The sequence below is a fragment of the Erpetoichthys calabaricus genome, chromosome 10 (genome assembly GCF_900747795.2).
Source record: "Erpetoichthys calabaricus chromosome 10, fErpCal1.3, whole genome shotgun sequence".
NCBI lineage: Eukaryota > Metazoa > Chordata > Cladistia > Polypteriformes > Polypteridae > Erpetoichthys > Erpetoichthys calabaricus.
Genome location: NC_041403.2, coordinates 113,044,199 through 113,068,257, shown reverse-complemented (window position 1 = coordinate 113,068,257; position 24,059 = coordinate 113,044,199). Strand labels below are relative to the sequence as shown.

Sequence of the window (24,059 nt, the reverse complement as noted above, 5' to 3'; positions counted from 1 at the left end):
AATTACCCCGATCTATATGCTGTCAAATGAACAAACCACATGCCGTGGTGCAATGTTAGAGGTTTTGCCTCTAGCGCTGATGTCCGAGATTCGATTCCCCGAAAGGGGGGTGCAGTGAGTGTGTACGCCTGATGAGCCCAGAATTAGGGCAAAACACGTGTCGCATACTCTTTGCATTATTTGACAGTAAACTATTTCAACCATTCTATGATCTGCTTCTCGCAACTGAAAAGAGGGCACCGTGGCGGATGTTAGCTGACTTGCTAACCAACCACAAGCGTTACCTGGTAGGTAACCACCCATACAATCAGATTGTGATTCAGACTATGAATGCCATATATATATAAAATCTCCATCCATCCATTATCCAACCTGCCACCACAGTATATATATATAATATATATATATATATATATATATATATATATATATATATATATATATATATATATATATATATTCATTCATTGCATTCGTAGTCTGTGTCACAATCTGATTGTATGGGTGGTTACCTACCAGGTAACGCTTGTGGTTGGTCAGCAAGTCAGCTAACATCTGCCACGATACGGACGCTCGTCTAAAAATGCTGAAAGATTATCTTCACGTTGCTATTTTTTGTGCTGCTGCTTCCTGAAACGACATGCTGAATGGTGCTTCGCATACTTAAAAGCACGAAGGGCACGTATTGATTTTTTTATCTGTCTCTCTCTATCTCTCTCTATCTCTCTCTCTCTGCTCCTGACGGAGGGGGTGTGAGCTGCCGCCTTCAACAGCTTTGTGCTGCGGTGCTTCGCATACTTAAAAGCCAAACAGCCCTATTGATTTGTTTGCTCCTTTGAAGAGGAAGATATGTTTGCATTCTTTTAATTGTGAGACAGAACTGTCATCTCTGTCTTGTCATGGAGCACAGTTTAAACTTTTGAAAAAGAGACAAATGTTTGTTTGCAGTGTTTGAATAACGTTCCTGTCTCTCTACAACCTCCTGTGTTTCTGAGCAAATCTGTGACCCAAGCATGACAATATAAAAATAACCATATAAACATATGGTTTCTACTTCGCGGATTTTCTTATTTCGCGGGTGGCTCTGGAATGCAACCCCCGCGATGGAGGAGGGATTACTGTATATATATATATATATATATATATATATATATATATATATATATATATATATATATATATATATATATATATATATATATATTCCTCATTCATTGGTCAAGAGTTCTGCTTTCATTTGAAAATTGTGTGTGCTGATATATCTGGAAGCAACTGTTTAACAATATTTTAGCAAAAAAGTATGTTTCTCGGCCACTATTACAAAGTACATGGGGTAAGTATAAGAACATAGAAAAAAATATAACTTTTACATGGAGTATTCCTTTAACAAAATCTGTTTTAAAAAGTCATTGATAACATGTAAAAACTCATGTCCTTGTGCTCTGCTGTTTGTAAAGCTAGCCATTTTCATATTTGGGTAATAAAAAGTCCATCATAACTGCAATATCCCACTCTGAACTTACCTTTTTAATATTATTAAAAATTGTAAATTGAAGCTATTGTCAGTATTATTGGAACAGATCAGATAAGCTTTATTAATCCCATGCAGAAATTCAGATGCATGCATGCAGCAGACACATAAAAAAGAAGGATACTGACTGACAGAACAAGTAATACAGCCAATCAATAAATAAATTAATTAATAAGTTAATAAATTAACATTTATTGTGCAGATATTACAAAATGAACTTAGAGTCCAGTGCGAGTGAGCACACAAAAGGTGGAGAAGGCAGACAGCTGGGTGGAAGCATTGAATTGCTTGATAGCAGTGGGCAGAAAAGATCTCCAGAGGCACTTCTTAGAACACCATGGTGGAGTGAGCCTGTAGCTAAAAGTACACTAAGGGATCTTGGAGGGGATTTTTCATTATGGCATCCAGTTTTTCCACCATTCACTTTTCCACAACAGTTTCCAGTGTGTGCAGGGTTCGCCCTTTGAAGGAGCGTTCCTGATAAGTTTGTTCGGCCATTGTGCTGCAGCATAGAACAACACGCTGGCTACTATGGACTAATGGAACATTTCTAGACATTATGATGCCTGTAACACACACCTCATATAAAGCATTGATCTCCAGTGTTTTCTAGCCTAATCCAAACATCCTCCTTAAGCCATGGCTCCAAATCTAATATACTACTGAATACTTGCATTCAAAGCCTGTTTTACATAAAAATTGTGATAATTGTAAAATTCAGATGCATACCTGACTGGCCTTGTTGATTTGTATAGTGCTGCATTATTACATAGTTTAAGGATACTGAAAGAAAGACAATCTGGTAACTTGGACTTCCTGAGTTTGCCTCAAGGTTGGCAGAAAATCAAGGGTGTATACTGAGAAAAGCAATGGAAACTAAAACCAAGTACTGTAAATGACATCTTGAACAGCTGCATAATGGCAATTACTGATAAGAAAGGATAAGCCATTATAGGGCATTACTTTGTAAAATGCGGACTTTGTGAATGTAAATTGTAAGTTGTAAGTAAGTTATTGTATTGTTCATATCACCAGTGTTTATATTACATTCTTCTATGCTGAACCTTCAGCATATCACCTGGAATATATGATGAAGATTCAGCACAGATGAAAAGGAAAATAGACCAGAAGAAGAGATGTAATCAAATGAAAATTTTATATATGAATTCAGAAAAACTGTTTTCTAACCCTAAAAACTAAACCAGAAATCAAAGTCAAAAAATAACATGGCCAAAAGTCTTTTACCAGAGAGCTGAATAGAAAAATGAATGTGAGAAGAATCTTAAGATATCTGCAATTTCAAATAGCGATGGGATGGAAATGTGACCTTTTATCTGGTCGATTAAGTGGCGTCACTCACGAACACCGCCAGATCGCAACCAATGCATCAAAATAACTAGGGGGGTCTCCTACCTGTTCACCTTGAAGGAAACGCATTATATAAGACTCACTGTTCATAGAGAAAAGTCCCCCTAATGAATTATCACCCCAACCCCCAACCCTCCCGAAAATCACTACTAGGCTACTGTTTTTCTGGGGACTGGTTTTGAGATGAAACTTTGGGGTTCCCTATCCCTACCTATCACCTCAAAGTAAGCAGAGTCACCATCCTGCTCCACAAGGTTCTGAAAACAGTTGAACACCTCAGACTGTGGGGATTATTGTCCTGGATTGTGTGTACCTCTTTTCTTGTTCATGCAGTGCATCCACCCGTGACCTACCTATTTCTGCTTGTCTGATCTGAAGTCTCCCCCCTCATCACTTTGGGGGTGTATACTGTCTCCCTAAAGGACACCTGGGCAATATTTGACAATTCTTTACTACAACACAGGCTAAGCAACCCTGAACTTGTGGTGCCGGATCAGCTGGCATTTCCCACAAATATACAGGTCCTGGGAGCAGATGTGTATAAACTCAGCTTCCAAAAACTCCAACATCACTAAAGACTTGCATTGTATTGGCTTCATGGTTAAAATATGTTTGGATGACAGTTAAGCCCTTTTAAAATGAAACATAAATTAATTATGAGCTTAACTACAGTACCTGTTTAATACTTTATGGACTTCTCTAAGTCCCTGTATTTACTGTTTCAGATGCTTTCTTCCCTCTGCTACTGACACACTTTAAGCTGACTGCTGAATTTGCTTTTATCTCTTACTAGACATTCCCTTAAGCCTGTCTGTTTCCCTAAGAAACCCACCCTTCACGGCACCTTTTTTATAACCCAACACAACTATCCATATTATAATTTCTTAAATGTCCTCCTATATACATGTGCTCTTTACCCTCACCTTCCTCCAAGAACCAATGTTAGCCAGCTTGTGTGTGATCTGCTTTCGTTAAATAGTATTCCTTTACTCTTCATTCACAATGTTCTATTGTTCCTGTGCAGCTGAAAAATGAAAGAGCAAAACAAAACCCTACTCAAGGAAAAAAACTAACTGTCTGTTAGTGAAAACCAAAAATAAAGTTTTAGGAGAAGCAACTGTATTTCATGCAATGCACCTCTCTTAACACTAAATACAATCCACCCATCATGGATCACTTCAACATACAGTGCACCAGCAAAGCTGCACAATATACAGAAGCAGAAGTTTTCTCTTTTTATGACAGTCCTGGGTTAGGTTGATAACCTGAAACAACCGGGGCACCTCCTGGGTATGTCTTGCCAAGCACAGGCTCTGAGACATCTGGAGGTCTCAATCCTCTCTGTAGTGTTCCTAGCTTAGTTAAGCGCACGGAGGCAAAGTGAACTGCGGCACATGTACAGTCAGTCACCATGCTATGAAAGCGAACATCATGTTAATGATTTAAGTAACATCTTATCATCCTCTGCCTGAAAACGGTCACGAGTGGTTTACATTTTTCGATTGCAACAAATCTCACGTGCAATGGAAAAACCTAGTAACTGCCATTTTTTTTCAAAATTGATTTTTTTTTTTAGTTTTTGGAGTAACTAAGTCTTTCCTGATGTTATAAGGTAGTGGTGATGGCCAAATATGTCTTCATTCCGGTCATAGCACGATGGAATAAGCTAGTATGAACACAGTAGTTTACATACTGCAAGATAAAAACCTAGCAAATCCACTGACCAATGAGAAAAGACCACCTACTAATGAAAACGTCAGATTACTATCACATGATTTAAATGCTGCGACTGCGTGATTTAAGTGGCAGGTGTTGTTGATTTGTGAAAAAAACAATATTGTGTACATAAAGGTCATGAAAAATTAAATCTAGAAATCGTTAATTATAGGGGCAACATCATTTTCTTAATTTGTCGAAAACTTGAAAGATTTGACATACTAGGTTTTTCCATAGCCGGAAGAAATATCTTTATTTTATGTGTGTTCTGTTTTTAAAAGCATTTGCTATTTATCTACATATATAATATGTTCTATTTTGGTTTGTCCTCTGAAGTTTTGGTGATATTAGGAGTCTGGCTAATCTACATAATTTAGTGCAGTGTTTTTAGTTAAAAGCTTGTATGTTCCCTTTTACTTCAAAAAATACATTCAAACTAGTAAGTGACCATGGCACTGGTTCTTTAGAGACAGCAGTTTTGGCCTCTCTTAATTTAGGCCAATTTCCTCAAACCTGTGCCCACTTTTTTCAAGCCCGCACAATTTTTAGATCAGTATGTCTTCTCAATTCTGTCTTCTTGTTACATTGTTAGGTAAAACATTCTGTTATTGTTGTTCTTATTGAGATACTGTAGCTTGTCCTTTTAATGTTTTATGCAGGTTATTAGAAAAAAGTCTAGAACTATAACATATTACATCCCTCTATTTTGAAACATCAAAGACCTCAGGTACCACAATAGAACAAAGCAATATATTGCGTCAGTGTGCAAGGCAGTGAATAAAACATACTGATATCAGGTACTATGGAATATGATCAAAACAGCAATCTGGCGCAACAAGCCTTACAGTGTCAAATTTGCCCTTTAAGCTCCATTGTGCTCAGGTGTATTTCTAAGAAGGAAGCATATCCTGCCTTGATCTGATTCGTTCTTCTTTGTGGAGAATTTGGGCCTCTCATTCATTTTTTTAGTGACCCATTGCAAGATTTGGCAGGTAGTTTGTTTTGGAGTCTTTAATTAGATTTTGTACCTTTGCTTCATGAACTCCTTCATTCATGTTAAGATCGGAACCAGTTGATAATCAGTTACCATCTGTAGCTGATGTCTTTACAAATGCATTATGGAAACAATTGCATAACCTTTCCAAACATTTTAAGAAATAGATATTTCCATTATCAATCTGCTTGTTAAAACTTTTTTACCCATGCAATCAGCTGGAATCTATGTGATGCTTTACTTTGAGGGTTTTTTTTGTCAAAACTTTATGTATTATCTTGCTAAAGAGATGGCGCTGTAGCTGTGTACCTGCTAAATGTGCTTTCACTAATGCATCTAGTTAGGTGCTCTTGAAACTTCACAGATACAGTGCATTTCATTTATGAAAATTCTTCTCTCTCCCTTCTCTCATTTAAGCTCATGTTTTAAGGTTTGATTCCCTTCTGCACGAATTGAGTAAAAACCCTGCCCCTCTTCAAGAGATAGTGGGAGCACCAGGAGAGCCAGGCATTCCGGGATTGATGGGATCTCCAGGGCAAAAAGGTCCTCCAGGACCAACAGGCCTACCAGGAGATCCAGGCAAAGTTGGATATCCAGGAGAGCAAGGTATGTTTAAGCAGGGACGTCTGCTAGTGTGTAGTTAGGTTTGTTACTCTGGTTTCGTATTCATTATCACTAGGTGGGGGATAAGGAGTTGAGTGGAATTTACTATAAAACAATGCTTTAACATGCCACAGACAAAGAAATATAAAAAAGGACGTATAGACAAACACATTAATTATAGATTTCTTAAGGCAGTTGTCTGCACAGTCAAACACTATTCTACAAGAGACAGTGTTTTGCTAAGGAAGTGTTATTTGCAACATTTATTCACTACTAGCAATTAGCCAAACTGTAGAAGAGAAGGAAACGCTACCAATCCTTTAAAATATAGAAAATAAATGTCTGGTTAAGACTAGTACGTTCCTGCAGTTTCCAACCTATACCTAAACACAGCAAAGTGAAAATTGTAAAAATTGGTTAAAACACCTTTTTATTATTGAGCAGAGTGAAACATTAATCTTTAAAAATAGATTATCAAAGGTGAGATGTAGAAAGCTCAAGTAACAATTTGTTACAAGTCTAAGATATGCAATAAGTGTGCTTATGGAAATGCCTTACATTCAAAACAGAACATACACATGTGAAAAGGAACTTATGTACACCATACTGTAACATATAAAATGTGACTTTACCTAGCTATTAATCATAGAGCCATAATTTTATGAGGTTGATTATTTTTTACTGACAGATTTGTGGTTTGGAATATATAAGGTGATTTTTGTAGTTGAAGTTTTTTTTTTTTTTACTTGCATGGAAATGCATTTATAGTACACCGTTTGTTGGAATGGTTTAAACAATGCATCTAAATTAACAGACACCAAAATAAAAACTGTAAAACTACATTAAACACAGAAACATGGCTAGAAGAGTCAATTCATTCATATTTTGGTTTTGCAATGGTTCAAATTTTTTTTTTTCATGGAAGTACAATTTATAGATATAGTAATACTCCAAATTATTTGTGTGTGTGTTTTTTTTTCATTTAACAGGAAGATCTGGGCCTGTTGGGGAAAAGGGGAGTCCAGGGCCAAATGTGCAAGGTCCAGGGGGGTCAGTGGGTCCACCAGGTAAGGACAAGTTGTGGCAGAACTGAGTTGTTATTCAACAACAACAATATTTCTGTATATAGTATAGTTTCATACAGTACATGAAAGTAGCTCAGAGTGCTTTACAATAACAATACCTAAACAGAGTTATGAAAGGAAGTAAAAAGTAAAGAATAGTCACTTATAACAGCAAAGAATCGTAACATCCAGCTAGATTAAATTAGATTAGATTAGATATATCTATATTAATCTTATGGGGAAATTTAGCAGCAGAAACATAAAAAAACAAGAATATGGACTCACAGGACAGAAAATATATCCAACCAATCAATAACCAAAAACCAATAAGTAAATAAATAAATAAACATAATGAGTACATTGGGTGGATTTGAGGCACTTCTTAACATACCTTGGTGGAATGAGCCTGTGGCTAAAATTGCTCCAAGAGAGCGCCTCCTGGAGGGGATTCAGGGGATTTTTCACAATGGCATCTAATTTTGTCATCATCCTCTATTCCACAGTGGCTTCCAATTTTTCCAGTGTTTGCCCTGAGATGGAGCAGACTTTCTTGATAAGATTGTTCAGGTTTCTTTTGTGCTCAAGTTGCTTCCTCAGGAGACTGCAGCGTAGAGAACCACACTGGCTACTATGGACTGGTAGAATATTTCCAGCAGCTTGCTGCACACATCAAAAGACCTGAGTCTCCTTAGAAAGTACAGTCTACTCTGTTCCTTCTTTTCTTGTACTGTGTTGTCAGACCAGTCCAGTGTTTTGTTTATGTGTACCCCCAAGAACTTGTAGGTCTGTACCACATCCACGTCCTCCCCCTGAATAGTGACTGGTCTCACAGGCCACTGTCAGTTCTTTTGTCTTGCTGATGTTGAGTTGCAGGTTGTTGTCCCTGCACCACAAAACCAAGTCCACCACGACTTTCCTGTATTGAGACTCATTTCCATTATTAATGCAGCCTATGATGGATGAGTCATCTGAAAAATAAGAGAATAACAAATAATATGGCTGGATAGCCAAGGAGGACAGGAAAATAAACATCCTAGCTGGCGGGACATTAGAGAAAATAATCCTGATGGGGTTCCAAGGACAAAAGACCACCCAGTCCCCTCTGGGCATTCCATAGTCCATAAATGTGTCACCATTAACAAGATACTCTTTTGGAGCTCTCTTCTTCTTTCCAGCATATCAGGTGCTGCAACATAGTTAGGCTATGTCCACACTACTATGTTTTCATTTAAAAACAACATTTTTAAACAAAAACTCTGTCTTCACTAACATTTGATTACATCCTGCCTGAAGAAGGGGCCTGAGTTGCCTTAAAAGTGTGCGTATTGTAATCTTTTTAGTTAGCCATTAAAAGGGGTTATTTTGCTTGACTTCTCATTACATCCATAATGGCTAACACGGTACAACACCCTAGTACTACTCATATAGTTTACGAAAGTATCTTCACCCACACTATTTTTATGACTTAGGCGCCGCCGAGAGTGGCAGCCTTTTCAGCAGCTCCGTGTACGACTTTATTTTTCTACCTTTTTTTAAATTTTTTTATTGATCACTCCTATCACTTTCTTTCTTTTATGTGGATTCGTTCCCTCAACACTTCTACTTTTACTACGTGGACATGGATTTTTACATGCCGAGACTCATCTATTCAAGTAGTCAACTTCAAGCTCTGAGAACAAATGCCAGTGTCAGTGTGGTTCCGAATATTTGTGAATTTCCCCTTGGGATTAATAAAGTATCTATCTATCTATCTATCTATCTATCTATCTATCTATCTATCTATCTATCTATCTATCTATCTATCTATCTATCTATCTATCTATCTATCTATCTATCTATCTATCTATCTATCTAAAATGACTGAAAAAGCACTTGATGTAGCTGTTCACCTGCACTGGGTAAAGTTTGAATTGGCAGAAACAAAAAAGCAGAAGTGTCATTTTTGAAGAAATGTAGCAATTGGAATTAGTTGGCTTTTGTGCATGTATGCAGCATTCAAACTGTACCAAACACTGTTTACAGCAGATGCATACAGGTAAGCCACACAATAAGCACCATGGAAAACAACTCCTCTGTGTTGGTTATGTACTGTAGCAATATGATTTTCTTCTGTGAAGGGTGACCCTTCAAGGAATAAGACATCGTAAGAGCAGGAGCCAACCATAGAAGGAATAGATACAAAGTACAAACCAAGCAGTTCATGACTCGAGTCTGCATTTTCAGAACACTTAATTTTCACCAATTTACACTGCAAAAGTGTGGCTCTGGGGGTTGTGGAAAACCAGCCCCCAGACACAGACAGACAGACACCAGAATGTCCAAAACACACTCCTTTATTAATCCACAGCACCACAATGCCTTATTCTCCAACAACTGTCTCATTCTCTTCTCCCTCTTTCTCTCTCTCTCTGTATATGTATGACCTCCAATCCCCTCCTCACAAGCTCCATCTCTTTCCTCCCAACTCCGGCTCGTCTACTGGAGGGAGGCGGCCCCTTTTATGGTCTAGCTGTTAGGATTCCTGGTTTTCACCCAGGCAACCCGGGTTCGACTCCTGGTATGGGAACGATAAATTACTTTTAGGTGGAGTGGTGGCTCTGAGGCTAGGGATCTGCACTGGCAATCGGAAGGTTGCTGGTTCGAATCCTGTAAATGCCAATAGTGACTCTGCTCTGTTGGGCCCTTGAGCAAGACCCTTAACCTGTAATTGCTGAGCGCTTTGAGTAATGAGAAAAGCACTATATAAATGCAAAGAATTATTATTATTATTTTATAATGGCCCGGATGGTCTCCAAGTGCTCCGTCTGACGACACTTCCTGGTGCGGCGGAATGTCAGGAGAGCACCCGGAAGCACTCCAGGTGCCCCTGAGATTTCTTCCGGCAGCACTTCCTGGTGTGGTGGAAGTGCTGCCATCCAGGGTTCCATAACCATCCGGGCACCCCCCTGCAGTGACCACGTCCTCCCACAGGGTTGAGCTTCGCAGCTCCGTGACCCCCATGCAGTCCAGGGAGGCTGCCCTCCTGCGCTCTGGGGAAAGTAGTGTCCCCTTTCCGGTCCCCTGCTTCTTCCGGCATCCTGGTGGGGCAACGTCCCCTGGCGTCTGTGACAGGGTTAAACATTTTTAATTGAAATTGTATTAGTTTAGACATAACCTTAGACACATAGTGCCAACACTGTGTAATGGAAATAGAAGGAAACATGCAGAATTAGTGATTAGTGACCAGCCTTTGAAACAGCAAATAAAACTTCCTCCACCCCTCAGTATAAAGGAGTGCTGGTGATGCTAGCACAATGTTTCCTTAAGTGACCAAAGGAAAGCTAGAACTTTAATATATCTGTAACAGTACATTCCTAGCAGGAAGGCACACTGTATTTAGTAAAATATACAGTAACCGCTAAGAATTCAAGGATACTAAAAGTACTTGACTATATGCTAAAACTATTACAAAAATACTCCCAACATGGATGGAATTTCCAAACATTGATTGAGATATTTGAGCGACACAAAAGGAGAATCTAAGTCTGTATAGAAGAAAAAGATGTGTTATCTGTGCAAGGAACTATATAGAATTATACTTAACTAAATTGGCACCAATGTTAGGCTATGTCCACACTACTACATCTTTATTTTAAAAGTGTTTTTAAACTGAAATAATCCTCATCCATACTAGCATTTTTCCTTTGCTTATGAAGGTTTCTCCATAGACATTTGCCCACAATGGGTAAGCAAGCATTGGCAGAAAAATCCTTGAAAGGGCAGTAATGGCACTGGCCAAGGAATTAATTGCAAAACTGCAGTCACCAGTGTATCATTTGCCTTTTGTGCATGTATGCAGCATTCATACTGTTCAAATGTAATTTAGACACATACAGGTAAGTAAAACAACAAGTGCCATGGAAAGCTGTATCCTCTGTGTTGGAATACAGTTATGTTTTTTCTCCTGTGAAGTGTGACCAGTCAGCAAATAAAATGTAATAAACAGGATACCATCAGGGAAGTGTTACGTAATAAGCACAAACAAATCTGAGCTCAATTAGAGTCTGAGTTTTCAAAAATGTGCATTTTCACCCGTCTAAACCACAACACTGAGGCTGCATCAGCGTCAGCTCACATGAATTGCAACAGACATCGTGGCCAAAATCAGTACTGCAGTAACCACAAAAATGGTGACGCCTGGTAAAAAGAAAAAAATAACAGAACAATCATGTCTCAAAAGCAAACATAAAAAGAAAAAAACAAGAGTAGTACTTTCAAAATACCTGAAAATCCCTTTAATGTATTTTTATTTGTAATTTATTTTAAACTTTGCATTGCAAAACTCATTTCGAGCTATGCATTAAACAACTTATAGTGCATTGCAGTCCAAATTGGATCAATATAGTTTTAAGATAATATCAATGGTATTCTTTCCCTGAGAATGCTTTATAATGGGGCTTGTCACCTCTTATGCATGTTGGTCAATGCCTGGAAACTCCAGCTTTACCTCACCACAGGCTCCTCTTCAGTATTACAAAAGACAAGACTGACACATTGCTTCATAGCTCTTTAAAACCTATGATAGTTTCTAGAAAACAGACTGCTGGCTTCTTATATTTCAGAAGAGTGCATACAACAGGTACAAATCTTTAATTTAGGACACTTGACAAATGTTAAATACTTGCCATTTCTGTTATGGGGCTTGCTATGCTACCACAGATCATTTGCAACATTTTGCCACCCCCAGATACTTGATAACTGGGGTCCAAAAACCATATCCTTACTGCAGTATCAGGCACTGTTCAATTGTTTATAGATGACAATAAACTGGAAAAGTTCATAACCATAGTCGTTGTGTAAGGTGTAATGCACAAAATAAACAGAATCACGTAATTATAACAAAGCTAAGGGAAACTGGAATCAGGAAACCTGGAATAAGTGCTGGGTGCTAAACAGATGCTAAGAGCTACTGTATATGACTCTCTTCCTTCTAAAAAATCATTAAACATTTTTCCATTTTCTTTTGTTTCCAGGTCCTCCAGGTGAAATGAAGACAGGAACACAAGGTCCAAAAGGAGCAGAGGGCCAACCAGGACTAGCAGGACACCCAGGTAGCAGAGGTGTGCCAGGAGAGCCTGGTGCCCCTGGAGGCTGTGATAACAGTGGATGTAACAGAGGTTTGTATATTGACTGCAGTTTATTTATCTTAAATCTAAAACACATGATAATTTAAACAGAAAATCTCTCAGTTAGACAGTAAGCCTTTGAACCAGGGAAGGAAACCACATTACCATGGGAAATGAAGCAAAACATGTATATCTTACACTAGAAAACACTTCAGTCTGTAGCAGCCCAGGCTTTGTGAGGTCTGAGTGCCATCCTGGAATGTAAAGAAATATTTATTATTCTTAAAATACTAAATTACACACTATGCAAAGATTCAGTAGTAAGGTGAAATGGGACAGTACATAGCTACAGACTGTCCCAGTTACCATTTGCCTTTTTTTTTTTGTTGTTGTTGGTAACTTGGTTTCCTTTGGTGATGTTATTTGTGGGTAGTCTGGATTACTAGTGATGTGTAATTTATATTAATCAGTACAATAACTGGCTCAGTACAAGTGTGTTATTATGTCCTGTGATAGTGTCCTGTAAAGTGTTTGCTCCTGCCTTTTGCCTGATGTTGTTAGGGCAGATTTCAGCACATTGGTACCTTGTAATGGAAAAAGCAATTTCAGAAAATGGAGGAAGGTGAGTCAGTAGGTTAAGATAAACATAAGGTTGGACCTTGCTAAACTGCCATGCATATTTTATTAAAATAAATATCTGGGGTCCATAGTACTTTTTCAGTAACGTACTCTAAATATTTTTAAAACACATTTACAGTTATAAAATCAGTGCACTATGTAATTTTAGCAATACAGTATAATTAAATTCAAAAACAATGTTGAACACACAAACATCATGCACAATTTACGGCAAATATGACTTTTATAGACAGACATGTTTCAAATTCCAATTGACATGAGTAAATTGGACATTCAGGCTAACCAAGGGCAGTACCACAGTACACACAAATAACTCAAATTAAATCAAAACACCACATAAGTCTGACACAGGGCTTATCATGACACCAAGTAGCACTGCAGGACAAGATAAGAATAGAAGAGAATTTAAAAGACTTGGCAACAGTCAAACAACATGATTGGCACAATTATTAAAAAGCAATATAACTGGCCTCAGCATCCACTCTATGCTTAAATAATGGGTCTTTATCTTTGATTCAATTTCAAAGACCAAAGAGAAATCATTCCAGAGTTTGGGGGTACTCTGGCTAAAGGGTCTACATCCTAATACATGCAAGTAGTAACCTGGCTGTTAATTCACTCAAAGAAAGTTGAGGTAGTGACATGAAGGTTAAATATTTAGAGAATGTTTTCATTCATGGTTCCTCTCTATTATTAAGCTGTGTCCAAAAACAGTGAGTAACCAGAATTAGAGGAGAAGTGTTACTGGTTCTTTTAGAATGAAACAGAAATAAGTTACTAAGAGTGGGTAGGTTTGATATCATCAATAGAAAATTAAAGAAAACTTTTTAATTAGCACAAGCCATATCAGAATTATGTGAAAAAAATGAAAGTGAGAAAAGAATATGGCCCTAATTCAAAACAATAGCAAGTATTCCTCCATTTTAAGGGTGTTTATATAGGGAGGCCGTCGTAAAGGAAGGACCTGGGGAGCAGATGTGCACAGGGCACTTCCTCCCCCAGAGCACTAGATGGCAGCCTCCCTAGGTTGCAGCGGCACCTTGGATTCCATGGGAGTTGGAGTCTTTCACAGCCCTGTTGGGTTTGGTGGGGACTGCTAGGGGGGGCTGCAGCGCCCTACCACAGATAATGCTGATGAGCCACCTGAAGTGCTCTCAGGTGAAGCATAAAATGGAACCACCTCACTTTATTCGAGGAGCCAGATCCGGGAGGAAGAGGGACAAAGCTTGCTGAAGGAGGAGTGGAGGTGGACTGAGAAAGAAGAGAGAGAAAGAAGAAAAGAGAAGAAAAGAAAGTGTTGTATTGTGCTCTTATATTATGCTTGGAACTGTGCTTGCTGCGTGGAGGACGAAAGAAAAGCACTTCCTGCAACAAAATAAAAGGTGTGTGTTGTGCTGAACTTGTGTCCACATCTGTCTTCTGTGTCGGATTTGAAGAGCTGGTGCGTCCCCTGGTGGCCACTATATATATAAACTGATAAACCGATAAGGCTGGAGCTCCAGGAACCATGCAGGCGTTTGACTATGTATGCAGTGCCATCCACTGGAGTGGTGTATGGTCTGTGACAAGTAAATTCACACCCCAGAAGGTAGTACCTCAATTGGTTAATAGCCTGGCTTCCTGTTCCACTGCCATATTCCTGGTTGTTCAACACCAGTCAATGGTTGGCTCAACACAGCCCCAAGAGCTGTGTCCAAACATGAGTCTGGAGGATGAAAGAAAAGTCAGGAGTTATTAAGATAGCTGCTGACATCAGGACCTGCTTTAGGTCACGAAATACAGTTTGATTTTTTTTATCCCAGACCACTGTATTGGGAGCCCACTTTTTTGTAAAATCCATCCTCTTGAGTGAATTAAGGGACAAACTGGCAGTTGTATCCCACTAACACCAAGAAAGCCTGTACCTACTGCTAGGTTATTGGACGGGGCCGTTTCATAATGACGTCATTGAACACTGCACCTGAACCATGCTCCGGCCTACCAGGAAGACCAAATATTTATCTTCCATTAGCCCAAAATAACATTTCTTAGGGTTAATCCAGAGATTGGCATTAGTGTCAGGAGCACAGCCCAGGCATATGCTATTCATGTTCCTTCCATGTGCTAGAACAGATGACATCATCATCCAAATAGGTAGCACTATAGGAGTTGTGGGGTCATAGCACTCTATCAACCAGGAATGGAAGGTTGCTGGGGCTCTGTGCAATCTGAATGGAAGGGCAAAATATCGCCTGTGTCTACTAGGGGTCCTAAACGCTGTCATGTCCTTTGCAGAGCCCATTAAAGAAGTTTTCAATACCCTTTTGTCATGTCCATGGTGGCCAAATACTTTTTCAAGTCACTTGAGGAGTTTGTCCATTCACAGTACTGGGTAAACAACGAACTGGGAGACTTGATTGAGCCAACAGAAGTCTTCTATCCAGCTTTGGGACCAAGACAAGGGCACAAGACAAGGGACAAAAACCTTCCTCAATCACATCAAGATACAGCATCTGCTAGATTTCAAGCTTCAGTTGCTATGCATTTTTCCTCTAGGAGTCTGTTTGGGTGTTAGTAGACCACTGCTCCTGGTGCTGCTGTGATTAAATGAACGCGAGCAGCGTTATACATCCTGCAACAAAGAATTCAAACACGCCCGGAGCCAGAAATAAAAGACAGGTATTGCTTTTACAAAGTCACGCGAGACCAGGCAGTGAGCCATCATTTAAAACAAGTCAACAGACCTCTAATCTAGCAGTTGTTGGATTGCTTTTGGCAGGCAAGCATCATATGCTCAGAGCTCTTAAAACAACGACATGCGACAGGCAGAAGAGGCAGCTAGCAAGCAGCAAAAAGACAGCAAATGATCCAAAGGCATATCCTTAGCGTACGTTCAGCCTCAACACCCTTCACAACACGAGCAGTATTATACGTCTGGGAAGAAAGAGATGTAAACACGCGCGGGGCAGGAAATAAAGAAACAAGTATTGTTTTTACAAAAGGTTTTAAAGTAAAAGTGAAAATAATGCATATGTAACAATTCACAAGAAAATAACAATCTCTTTAAATTGTAGATTGCCTGCCTAAGGTAAAGTCATCCCTGATGAATGGGGACGTGGGAATGAGGGGTTCTTTCATCAGATTAGCGCTATTTCAGATGTGGAATGGCAAAATGGGAGAGGCAGCTTGATGAATGAGGTCTCCAGGACTTAAAACAAATCCAAATCATATTATGTGATATCATCTAATGTGAAATTCTACTCCGTACTTCTAGAATTTTTATTTTTATATTGTATTGAGGATTTATTCTGTTCTATATATTGTACTGTACGGCTCAGAATTAAAAGACAATGAGTAAAATGACAAACTATCCATCCATCCATCCATTGTCTCCCGCTTATCCGAGGTCGGGTCGCTTGAGCAGAGATGCCCAGACTTCCCTCTCCCCGGCCACTTCTTCTAGCTCTTCCGGGAGAATCCCAAGGCGTTCCCAGGCCAGTCGAGAGACATAGTCCCTCCAACGTGTCCTGGGTCTTCCCCGGGGCCTCCTCCCGGTTAGACGTGCCCGGAACACCTCACCAGGGAGGCGTCCAGGAGGCATCCTGATCAGATGCCCGAGCCACCTCATCTGACTCCTCTCGATGCGGAGGAGCAGCGGCTCTACTCTGAGCCCCTCCCGGATGACTGAGCTTCTCACCCTATCTTTAAGGGAAAGCCCAGACAGGATCTTGCTACCAACCCTGAGAGGGCACTCCACCCTTTTCCGGCTGAGGACCATGGTCTCGGATTTGGAGGTGCTGATTCCCATCCCAGCCGCTTCACACTCGGCTGCGAACCGATCCAGAGAGAGCTGAAGATCACGGCCCGATGAAGCAAACAGGACAACATCATCTGCAAAAAGCAGTGACCCAATCCTGAGCCCACCAAACCGGACCCCCTCAATGCCCTGGCTGCGCCTAGAAATTCTGTCCATAAAAGTTATGAACAGAATCGGTGACAAAGGGTAGCCCTGGCGGAGTCCAACTCTCACTGGAAACGGGTTCGACTTACTGCCGGCAATGCGGACCAGGCTCTGGCAACGATCGTACAGGGACCGAACAGCCCTTATCAAAGGGGCCGGTACCCCATACTCTCGGAGTACCCCCCACAGGATTCCCCGAGGGACACGGTCGAATGCCTTTTCCAAGTCCACAAAACACATGTAGACTGGTTGGGCAAACTCCCATGCACCCTCCAGGACCCTGCTAAGGGTATAGAGCTGGTCCACTGTTCCGCGACCAGGACGAAAACCACACTGTTCCTCCTGAATCCGAGGCTCAACTATCCGACGGACCCTCCTCTCCAGGACCCCTGAATAGACTTTTCCAGGGAGGCTGAGGAGTGTGAACCCTCTGTAGTTGGAACACACCCTCCGATCCCCTTTCTTAAAGAGGGGGGACCACCACCCCGGTCTGCCAATCCAGAGGCACTGTCCCTGATGTCCATGCGATGTTGCAGAGGCGTGTCAACCAAGACAGTCCTACAACATCCAGAGCCTTGAGGAACTCTGGGCATATCTCATCCACCCCCGGGGCCCTGCCACCAAGGAGTTTTTTGACCACCTCGGTGACCTCAGTCCCAGAGATGGGGGAGCCCACCTCTGAGTCCCCAGGCTCTGCTTCCTCATTGGAAGGCATGTTAATGGGATTGAGTAGGTCTTCGAAGTACTCCCCCCACCAACCCACAACGTCCCGAGTCGAGGTCAGCAGCGCACCATCCCCACCATATACAGTGTTGACACTGCACTGCTTCCCCTTCCTGAGACTCCGGATGGTGGACCAGAATCTCCTCGAAGCCGTCCGAAAGTCGTTCTCCATGGCCTCCCCGAACTCCTCCCACGCCTGAGTTTTTGCCTCAGCAACCACCAGAGCCGCATTTCGCTTGGCCTGCTGGTACCTATCAGCTGCCTCCAGGGTCCCACAGGACAAAAGGGACCGGTAGGACTCCTTCTTCAGCTTGACGGCATCCTTCACCGCCGGTGTCCACCAACAGGTTCGGGGATTGCCGCCACGACAGGCACCGACCACCTTACGGCCACAGCTCCGGTCAGCTGCCTCAACAATAGAGGCATGGAACATGGCCCATTCGGACTCAATGTCGCCCACCTCCCTCGGGATGTGATCAAAGTTCTGCCGGAGGTGGGAGTTGAAGCTACTTCTGACAGGGGGCTCTGCCAGACGTTCCCAGCAGACCCTCACAACACGTTTGGGCCTACCACGCCTGACCGGCATCCTCCCCCACCATCGAAGCCAACTCACCACCAGGTGGTGATCAGTTGACAGCTCCGCCCCTCTCTTCACCCGAGTGTCCAAGACATGTGGCCGCAAGTCCGACGACACGACCACAAAGTCGATCATCGAACTGAGGCCTAGGGTGTCCTGGTGCCAAGTGCACATATGAACACCCCTATGCTTGAACATGGTGTTTGTTATGGACAATCCGTGATGAGCACAGAAGTCCAATAACAAAACACCGCTCGGGTTCAGATCGGGGGGGCCATTCCTCCCAATCACGCCCTTCCAGGTTCTCACTGTCATTGCCCACGTGAGCATTGAAGTCTCCCATCAGAACGAGGGAGTCCCCAGAAGGTATGCCCTCTAGCACCCCCTCCAGGGACTCCAAAAAGGGTGGGTACTCCGAACTGCTGTTCGGTGCATACGCACAAACAACAGTTAGGACCCATCCCCCCACCCGAAGGCGAAGGGAGGCTACCCTCTCGTCCACCGGGGTAAACCCCAATGTACAGGCTCCAAGTCAGGGGGCAATAAGTATACCCACACCCGCTCGGCACCTCTCACCGGGGGCAACTCCAGAGTGGTAGAGAGTCCAGCCCCTCTCAAGGAGATTGGTTCCAGAGTCCAAGCTGTGCGTCGAGGTGAGTCCGACTATATCTAGCCGGAACCTCTCAACTTCGCGCACTAGCTCAGGCTCCTTCCCCTTCAGAGAGGTGACATTCCACGTCCCAAGAGCCAGCTTCTGTAGCCGAGGATCGGACCGCCAAGGTCCCCACCTTTGGCCACCACCCAACTCACACTGCACCCGACCTCCTTGGCCCCTCCCATAGGTGGTGAGCCCATGGGACAAACTAGAATTTCATAAAGACGCTTACAAACGTTGACGCTAAACACATGCAGAGCAGGTTAGAGACTATGAAACCAGTGAAATTAGAAAGGCACAAAAAAAAAAAACAAAAAAAAATGGCGCTATACACATGTGGAGAAAGTTAAAGGATATGAAAGTAGGAAAATTAGAAAATATTAAAAAAAAGAAAGTAAAGATCGCAGTAGCGCAAACAAACAAACTGCCTCATTTAACTATGCACCAGTCTAACTTTGGTTTTGCACAATAATTACTACACTATTGCATCTTAACACTTACCGTAGATATTCGCCTATCAGTCGACCTCACAGATAAGTCGAGTGTATTGTTTAAGCCGAAAATTATGAAATTTGTTATGACCCGCGTATAAGTCGAGGGTAAAACATGACAGCCCATCACAAGTAAACATAAAGCTCTTTATCAACAAAATTTTGCCGTCTGTATGGAAAAAATTAAGCAAGACTTGCATAGATGGTCAACCCTTCATCTCACGCTAGCCAGAAGAATTAACGTTGTTAAGATGAATATCCTTCCTAAACTTCTTTTTTTATTTCAAAACATTCCAATATATATCAATAAATCGTTTTTTAAACAGTTAGATTCAACAATAACCTCATTCATTTGGAACTCAAAATACCCACGTATTTGAAGAGCGACCCTACAAAGACCTCAGGCAGAAGGTGGCATGGCATTACCTAATTTTCAGTTTTATTACTGGGCAGCAAACATACAAGCCATAAAAACCTGGACACAAATAAATGAACATACACAGGCTTGGTCCGCAATAGAAGTAAAATCCTGTAGTACTTCTTTATACTCCCTGCTCTGCTCTCCAATAAATGCAAGTTATCGCAAATATACTAATAACCCAATTGTGCTTTACTCACTCAGAATATGGAACCAAATTAGAAAGAATTTTAAGATGGAAAATCTTTTATCGGTGGCACCTCTGCAAGAGAACCACCTCTTTCAACCCTCGCAAACATATCCAGTTTTTAATACCTGGAAAAGTTTTGGGATTAAAACGCTCAGAGATCTTTATATTGACAACATATTTACATCTTTTGAACAATTACGTTCAAAATTCAACCTACGAGCTACACATTTCTTCCACTATTTTCAAATTAGAAATTTTGTTAAACAGAAACTGCCCGATTTTCCTCACCTCATACCCTCCATCATGCTGGAAAAAATACTGCTCAGTTTCGAGGAATTAAACACCATTTCAGCATTATACAAAATCCTATTAGAGTCCCTACCTTTCAAGATCCAAGAGGACATTGGGAAGAAGATCTCTTAATCAATATATCAGAAAAGGAGTGGAAGGTAGCAAAGCAGAGAATTCACTCGAGCTCCATATGCGCAAAGCATAGAATTATTCAACTAAAAATTATATATCGAGCTCATCTGTCTCGCTTAAAACTGTCCAAAATGTTTCCAGGGCAAGATCCAACCTTCGAACACTGCAACCAAGCTCCTGCCTCACTGGGTCACATGTTCTGGGCCTGCACCAAACTAACATCATTTTGGACCAAAATATTTAAGTGCTTTTCAGACAGCCTTGGTATCACAATCCCTCCTAACCCACTAACAGCTGTGTTCTGTGTCCTTCCAGACGGACTTGAAGTGGAGAAGTACAAGCAAACGGTGATCGCATTCACTACACTTTTGGCACGCAGACTTATTCTGTTAAATTGTAAGAATCCTAATTCTCCTCTGATAAGTCAGTGGAAAACCGATGTTTTATATTATTTGAAACTGGAAAAAATCAAATTCTCAGTTAGAGGATCTGTACAAAATTTTTTCAAAACCTGGCAGGATCTAATCAATATTATTTTAGAATAAGAGAAATAACAATCACCGCATTTAATTCCCTTCTCCATCTCTTATTTACATATATATTTATTTCTCCCTTCCTTTCGTTTATTGTTGCCTTATAAAAGCCCTAAGCAATTCTCCTTTGGCTAAGCTCTCCTTCTCAGGGGTGGAGTTTGATTCGTCTTCAATTTTGTTTGGTTATAAATTGATCTATTTGTATGGAATGATTACAATAAAAATTAATAAATAAAAAAAAAAAAAAAAAAATTGACAGCCTATCAAATTCTTTGAATTTCATAATTATACCCAATGTACCTGGGCCCAGACTTTCAACATTTTAATCTTTGAAGAATTTTAGAAAGCCAAAATTAAAACTCCAAAAACATTTTTATTTATTTACTTACAGTTAGAATATTTCAAATAAATTCGTATTCAAGTCCCTCGCATATCATAAAGTGGCCCTAAGTGTCTTCTTCAAATCCTTCAAAGTCTGATTCTTCGTCATCAGAATGTCCGAATAAAACGTGAAAGTCTTCTTCCGTGACGTCGTCAGCATAAACATCATCCTCTTCGCTGTCGCCATCTGTTGAATCATCTGCTGCTGATTCTTTGTCTTCATAAATGGCATCATCTTCTGATCCATCCATAGCATTACTGATGCCGCATTTCAAGAACGACTTTTTGATCATTTCTGGTGGAATTGAGTCCCAAGCTTCCTTTACCTATTTAGCTACTAAATCAATGTCTGGTTTCTTCAAATTCCCTCCTTTTGTTAATTTTACTTCTCCAGAACACATCCATTACTGCCACATGCTGCGTACTCTGTCCTTGAATGGCTTGTTCAAACAAACATCTAATGGCTGGAGCATCGATGTCATTCCGCCGGGAATAACAGCTAACGTAGTAGCCATTTTCCTGGCTTCATCCTTCATATCCTCTGATGTATGAGCGCGGAACATGTCCCACACCAAAAGTGACGGGCGTTTACTTTGCCCTGCTCCTGATCGCCTAGCCCACACATCTTGAAGCCACAATTTCGTTCCAGCCTCATCCATCCAGCCTTTGGGGTGTACACGAACAGTAATGCCTGCAGGAAATTTTATGTTCTTTGGGAACGACTTCCTCTTGAATATTATCGTTGGGCGTAGCTTTGTACCATCTGCCAAGCAAGAGAGGACAACGGTGAAATGGGTTTTTTGATGGCCCATTGACTTAATAAGTACGGTCTTCTCACCAATACCTGCTACAGTTCGATTCCCCAGCATATCAAATGTCATTGGCATTTCATCCATGTTACCAATGTTACTGAGATCAAAGTCATGCCTTTGTCTTTGCTTGATAATAAATTTATGAAAGGAACTGACCTTTTCTTCTAGATCTTTCGGCAGCTTCTGCGCGATTTTTGTTCGCTGACGAAGGCACAGCCCATATCTGTTCATAAACCGCGTACACCAGCCAGCCGATGCTTGAAATTTCAACAAAGGCTTACCATCGATCGTTAAATATTTTCCTTCTTTTGCCAATTGAAGTGCCCGTAACTGAATGTTCGAACGAGTCACAATGTATCCATTTTGCCTGCATTCCACAATCCAGTCATTCAAGTCCTTTTCCAGTCCACTGAAAGGCGAAAGTCCAAAATGCAATGCTTTCTTAGACTTTGGCATTGCTTGTAGAGAAGACTTATTTTTTATCCAGTCTCTTACAAGTTTTTCGCTAGCGCAAAACTCTCTGCCAGCCACACAATTATTGGTCTCCTCAGCACGCTGAATAACTTTCAGTTTGAACGATGCGGGATACGATGCTTTTGTCTTCTTTTCAGAATTCACGATCGTTCCGGTAAGAAGTTTAACTTAATACATTGATCTATTTTACTAATAAACTGCAAATAAATATACGTAGGCTAATAATGCAGAGCATGTGGGGTCTTCAAGCTTCTTCCAGAAACAATTCAATGCAAATTTAATAAAGAGCTGCAAAACATTGCGCCAAATGAATGTTGAGTGCATGTTTCCGGTTACCTCCATCTACTGGCAGCTAATGGTATGTTTGTTATCCAAAACCTGTAAAAGCTAATGCTCAAATTCAAGTACGGTATTTCACAGTTTAAAGAATTATTTAATGAATTTAGTGTTGCCCCGTGGATAAGTTGACTCTGTGTTTTTGAATGAATTTTAAGGCATACATTTTTCGACTTATGCGCGAGTATCTACGGTAATTCTACTTTATTCACATAATTTCACTTATTTATTATGTTCTACTATACTGTTATCTTTCAATCTATGACTTTTTGTTAATTTAACTGATATTCTTCTAACTTTGCACAGTTTTTGATAAGCAGATCAGGATGCATTTCACTGCGTGTTGTCCTGTATAACTATGCATGTGACAAATAAAGAATCTTGAGAATTTCAAAAACGGAGTTTACCGCACATGCATTTATTGGTTACTTTGTTAGTGTATATATATTTATCTGTCTGCTTATTTAAAAAGCTACATTTACCCCAGGAGTCAAAAACATTCTGTCTAGCCCTTGTACAAAAACCTAGACAAAAGCTGGGGTATCACCTTGGTAACCCCATGTACCTTTGGAACTGTGAGAGGGAAATAGCACAACTTTACAGACAGGAGTCCAATACAGAACTCTGCTTACTTTTTTACTTTGTAAAAAAAATTATTAACTGCTGATGATGTAGATTGTTTTGTCTGTGCTGGAATTCCAAACAGAGAAACCTGTCCTGACCTCATTAAAAAGATTCAGCATATTGGGACTCGCAAGATTACAAATATTGTTTTTACAGAAGTTCTGAAATAAAAGTGAAACTAACGAAATAGCAACAATCCATCCATCCATCCATTTTCCAACCCGCTGAATCCGAACACAGGGTCACGGGGGTCTGCTGGAGCCAATCCCAGCCAACACAGGGCACAAGGCATGAACCAATCCCGGGCAGGGTGCCAACCCACCGCAGTGAAATAGCAACAATTCAAAGAAAAAAAAAATCTTAAAAGTGTGTATCCGGAAAATCAAACACAGGGGTTGGCGGGCAAAGTCCGCTAGTATATATATATATATTTATTGTGGTGGATTGCCGGCTTCTTTCTCC

General features: G+C 40.8%; 1 protein-coding gene across 2 annotated transcripts in view; it reads left to right on the top strand.

Moving 5' to 3' along the window:
• The window catches only part of LOC114659314 (collagen alpha-1(XIV) chain), a 306,226-nt gene that overhangs the window by 274,885 nt on the left and 7,282 nt on the right, over window positions 1–24,059 (top strand). For both annotated transcript variants that reach the window (XM_051932843.1, XM_028811737.2), the window contains 3 exons: window positions 6,027–6,215; window positions 7,202–7,279; window positions 12,289–12,432. In XM_051932843.1, coding sequence (XP_051788803.1) covers window positions 6,027–6,215; window positions 7,202–7,279; window positions 12,289–12,432 — 411 coding nt within the window. The remainder of the gene's footprint in view (window positions 1–6,026; window positions 6,216–7,201; window positions 7,280–12,288; window positions 12,433–24,059) is intronic.